The 5,507-nt window shown below is 36.3% G+C and overlaps 1 protein-coding gene across 1 annotated transcript; it reads right to left on the reverse strand.

Moving 5' to 3' along the window:
* Positions 1 to 2,035: 2,035 nt before the first annotated feature.
* LOC134280350 (E3 ubiquitin-protein ligase TRAIP-like) lies at positions 2,036 to 2,892 on the reverse strand. Its single transcript, XM_062762760.1, has 2 exons — positions 2,718 to 2,892; positions 2,036 to 2,259 (listed from the first exon to the last, which is right to left on the reverse strand). Exons 1-2 carry the CDS (start codon positions 2,890 to 2,892, stop codon positions 2,036 to 2,038), a joined length of 399 nt encoding a protein of 132 aa, XP_062618744.1.
* Positions 2,893 to 5,507: the final 2,615 nt, after the last annotated feature.

Below are 5,507 nucleotides of genomic sequence, written 5' to 3' on the forward strand. Positions count from 1 at the left end.
ATTTTTCTGTTAGTACCCCCCCACCCTTTCAGTGGAGTTGTGGAGTAAAGGGTTTTTTTTTTAAATACACTATTTATTTTTATCATTTTATAACCGCGTAGTTTGGGTCTAAAAGATGTGTTGTTGAACGGGCAAGAGGAAATGTTGGCAGGGGAAGTGATTGGCGTCGTTGGCCGGAGGTAGTAGAGCAGTATTCCAAGGACTCTTCCCGATGATACATGTAAAAACTCCAAAGTAACGAGGAATAAGTATGGTTTCCGAATTTATTATAAAGTCCCAACGATGGAAATGACTAACATGGAACAACAATAAACAATAACCAGTTGGATATGGCCATAGCCTCCAAACTGTTAAAAGTAGAAAAAGTTACAGCATGATGGGGGAACGTGTCGGACGTGTGGCCGGTAGTACACCCGGCATCCGAACTGTTAAGTAAAATTTGACAATTGTATTTATGGGAAGATGTACAATGAGTTAAGAATGACAGGTGTTGACAATGAGTAAAAGTGATACAAGGAACAACAATATCAATGAAATACGTACTTTGATGGCATGGACATAAAGAACACCGATCATTAATTAATTACATGTTGTTTGTAAAGGTGATTAAAATGTCCTTGGGCATTAACACTCTGCCTCTTTGGTGTCCGACAAGTGTCACTCAAGTAATTAAATGAACTCTTAGTAATTTAACATGAGAAAGAATGGTAAAATGAAAATTTTAAAACACAATTACTTTAGAATACCAAATATCACATTAAAACAAAAGTTAAGTATAACATTTGGAGTCAAAATTGATTTGAAGTCAAACAGTCTATTTTACACGGTGATAGTTTCCCACCGCTCCGGGAAAAACACGTCCTCGTGTTTTGAAAGAAAAATCGCTACACATAAAGTTTGAAACAAGTTCTCGATTGTCCATAGAAATGCTTTGATGGTAAAAAGTGGAAAAGTCATGGAATTCTGTCACGAAAAATCATCTGGTTTGTATTCAGGCATTAGGTATGATAAATCATGTGCAGTTGTCCAGCAAAGTTGTTTCAAACGTTGAGCATGTTGAACTGGTTGGTCGAATATGTCACGGGGGAACTCGCTAGCTGGAAAGGTTCGGGATCTGACTACTGCAAAATATATGCTGCAGCCCCGTGCGTTGATGCTACCCTTAGGATTTTCCACCATTTATAACCAGTTAGATTTTTGTCATAAGTTGTAAAAGTAATTCCTGGACTAAATCCGTTGTTTTGAGTAAACGGGGAAGAAGGAGTGTTGGCGGGTATAACAAAGTAGTGGCGCTGTGGGGCCGTAAGGTAAAAAGGAAGTATAGGTATGCCGTATTCCCGATATAAAACAAATGATTAAGGATTCCGTATTTATTAGATGAGACTCAACGATGGCAACAGTCAATATAAATCAACAAACAGAAATATTAAAATAAACGAGTCAGATATGACCGAAGTGGCCCCGGACTCAGAGTCTTTACGAGTCGGGCGTGGCCGAGGCTGGCCACCGCTTATTCTAGACTAAAGATTTAAACTATACATGACTATTTATAAGAATATACATAATGAGTAAATAAATGACAAGTGTTGGCATGAAGTAAATGAGTGAAAGATTCACAGGTATAGAATAATTAAATAAACTCAATGACTCTTTGATGTTTGGACATGAAAAACATAATTACACAATGTTGTTAAAAGAGATTAGCATGAGACATAGCACTCTGTCTCACTGTAATAATAACATATCAATAGTCCAAAAAGTGTCACTGGCCAATTAACAATTAGATTCATGAAACATGTCGTGAGAAATAAAATATGACAAAAACTATGAAATTAAAAGTCAAATCTAAATTAAAGTTTGTTTATAAGAAACGGTGATTTTTTTCACTGTACCCAAAGAAAGGAATAATCAGTCAAACACAACAAAATTATCAAGAGTTGATAAAGACGTAACCTTCGGCATTTTCTGAGAACTTCGGTCTCTTCGAGGGTTCAGTGAATGTTTCTACACAATCCATACGCTGAACCCTTTCCTTCTACATATCATCTTTGGACATGTTTTCTCTTTTGAACTTTTTGAATTCTGACTCGACATTTTTCTTCTCGGATTTTATTTTGTCGTATTTTCGTTTTAGCACGCTACAATAGGTAGCCAGGTCCTGGGCACTCTGAGACTCATCACTTGAATCATCATACTGCTGTATGGCTTCTTTGATATCATCATACTGCTTGATGGCTTCTTTGATATCAACCTCACATTCTGCAAATGGATAATGTACACTTAAATATACAAGTATTGTACATATAAAATGATGTCAATGTACAGATGTACAAAAAAACTTTTAATTCTTACCAACAAAAGATTTTCACAAAATTCATGAAAAATGTTATAAAAAAGAGGAATTCAATATTCATTTCAATGCAAGTAAGAACTGAAGACCAAAACTGTTATAAAATCAAAAGAAGTTTGTAAAATGTAATACCTGTCAATAATCTCTCAATGTTTTGGAACTGTGGAAACTTTGGTTTAATCTCTGAACATGTCTTTTTTTTCCTTCTCAATTTTTTCTTCGAGGTCCATCACCTCGCGCTATGTGTCATCTCTCTCTGTTTTCACAGTCTTCATTTTTTTTCTTTAATGATTTAACTTTGGTCTTTGGCTGCTCTACACCAGTATCATCATTTCCGTTCTCATCATCCCCATCAGAAAAAAAAGACGATTTATAACTCGCGTGGGATCAACTGGACTGCGACAGCATGGACAGGTGTTAGATTTCTTCAGCCAGGTGGATAGAAATCCTTTGTAGAAAGTGTGTCCACACGGGAGGGCTGCTATGGCCACCGACTTGTCGATGACAAAAAGTTCAGAACAGATGCTACACTGGGCCTTCATGTCTTACAGTGGTATTATTGCCTGCAAGATAAATCTATCAAATCAAATTAAGGGGCGGTCCAGAAATTTTTATTCAGGGGGAGGGGGTCCACCCCTGTCAAAAATAATTTTCAACCCTGAACTTTCTTGACAAGCAAAAAAAAATAATTTGATCATAAAACGTGATAAACATATATCGGTCGGTGGGGATGGGTATAACATAGATTTGTGTTTCTGACAAGGGGTCACCGTTCTCTAAGGGGGAGCAGGGTCACTTTTACTTGGTTTTTGTATATATGTTATTTTATCATGCCAATTTATAAATGCAAATTTAAATAAGAGAATAAGAGAAAACAACATAGTTCAATATAGGCATATTGCAGATATTATACATACTGGCCAGTTATAATGTACATTTTATGCATCCTAAAAGAAGATAGCCAACTCTCTGTTCATAATACAATGTTTGTTTTGTTCTGTTTTTTTTTTTTTTGTATGTATAACAGTGATGATTTTGGACATTGTTGTGTATGCTCCACTGTGGGCCGAAATTGGTCGAATAAATATTCTAAATTCTAAATATATGCAAATTGCAAGGAGGGGGGATTCCGGTCCCCCACCCCCACCCCACCCCCTCTGGATCCCTGAATGGACATGACCCCACCAAGTTTTCCTTTGAAGTCATTAATTGTACAATAAGTGCAATACAGAACACTTTTTGTGAATGTTTCGTGTGAGTGTGTTTTATGCAAATCAGCAGAAACTATACTTCATCTGCAAAATATTAATGATACATTACTGTTTATTTTTAGTGATGACAAAAATTAAAGCTGTATCCATATGCAGACGTATGAATCGTTCAATTCGAATGATAATTCTGTTAGTATTTCACAAAATTTGAGGTGAATAAAAGAATAAAAATTTACACAAAATGATGAGTGTTAGATTACAAAATTCTGGAAAGGAGGGAATGGGGCGCAGTTCACAAATATTAACATAACATAGGTAATCAGAGATTACAGAACTCACCTTAACGAATGTTGTTTTTAAGTAAGGCAAAGTCACACAAGTACCCAACAAAAAGTTTACTTCCAAAATTGCAAAGTTTATGCAATTTTGATCTGATACTTTGGAATTGAACTACATAAAAACTTAAAACTAGTTCTTCATCACGAAAATGTGATCAAAATCCAGCATCTGAAGCAAGCTTAAGAGTTGTCATCCCTTGATGCATCATTTTGGCAAGTTTGGTTTATTTAAGCCTTATAGTTTCTTGGTGATAGACCTGCACCCATAACGTTTACCAGGTCCATTATCTGGATAATGTATGTCAAATTCAGCATCCGGAGCAAGTCCATAAGTATGCATCCTAAGATGTATCAACCATTCGAGTTTGCATAAAATAGGGCTAAAAGTTACTTAGAAATGAAACTTGCATAAAAATTCAACCTCTTCACTCATCCAGAAAAAAATGTAGGTCAGATTTTCCATCTGAAGCCAGACTGGTAGATTGCAACCTTAGATGTATCATCCTTGCAAGTTTGGTAATTCAAAAGCTCATCATTGTTACTTGGAAATGAATCCTGCATCAAATATTTTAACCTGTTCAATCATCCAGAAAAAGTAGGTCAGATTCAGCATCCGATGCAAGTCTAGTAGTATGCATCCTAAGATGTATCATCCATGCAAGTTGAATCATTATAGGGCTCATTGTAACTCTAAAATTAAACCTGCACCAAAAACTTTAACCTGTTTACTCATCCAGAAAATGTAGGTCAGATTCGGCATCCGAAGCAAGTCTGGAAGAATACATCCTAAGATGTACCATCCACGTAAGTTTGGTCATTATAGAGCTCATTGTATCTTGGAAATGAACCCTGCACCAAAAACTTAAACCTGTTTACTCAACCGGAAAATGTAGCTCAGATTCAGCATCTGAAGCAAACCTGGTAATGTGCATCCTTAGATGTATCATCCATGCACGTTTGGTCAACATAGGGCATATAGTTATTTTAAAATGAGACCTGCACCAAAAACATTTACCTGTTTACTCAACCAAAAAATGTAGGTCAGATTCAGCATCGGAAGCAAGTCTGGTAGTGTACATCCTTAGATGTATCATCCATGCAAGTTTGGTCAACATAGGGCCTATATTTACTTGAAAATAAGACCTGCACACAAAACATTAACTTGTTCACTCAACCGGAAAATGTAAGCCATATTCAGCATCCGAAGCAAGCCTGCTAATGTACATCCTAAGATGTACCATCCATGCAAGTTTGATCAACATAGGGCTTATAGTGCCTTGGAAATGAGACCTACACGAATAACTGCACCAAAAATGTTAACCTGCTCGAAAAACAGTCACCTGGTCATTCTTTTGCTGAAATTGCAGCATCTTAGACTTTGACTGGTACAATGAAACACATGAGAAGCATCTTCTACGCATGTGTAATCAATATAGGACACAGAAGTAATTAAAAAGAAAAAAGAATAACCTTAATCTGGGATGCTGACGCCGAGGGTATTACATAACCTCCCCAAACTTTGTTCAGGTGAGCTTAAAAGAAAAAATCGTTAATTCAAAATCAACCCTGACAATCTGTGTTATATTGTTAGGCTACGTATTGATATAT

This window comes from Saccostrea cucullata, unplaced genomic scaffold, assembly GCF_032062105.1.
Source record: "Saccostrea cucullata isolate Sc308-1 unplaced genomic scaffold, CSIRO_AGI_Scuc_v1 ctg1228, whole genome shotgun sequence".
Lineage (NCBI taxonomy): Eukaryota > Metazoa > Mollusca > Bivalvia > Ostreida > Ostreidae > Saccostrea > Saccostrea cuccullata.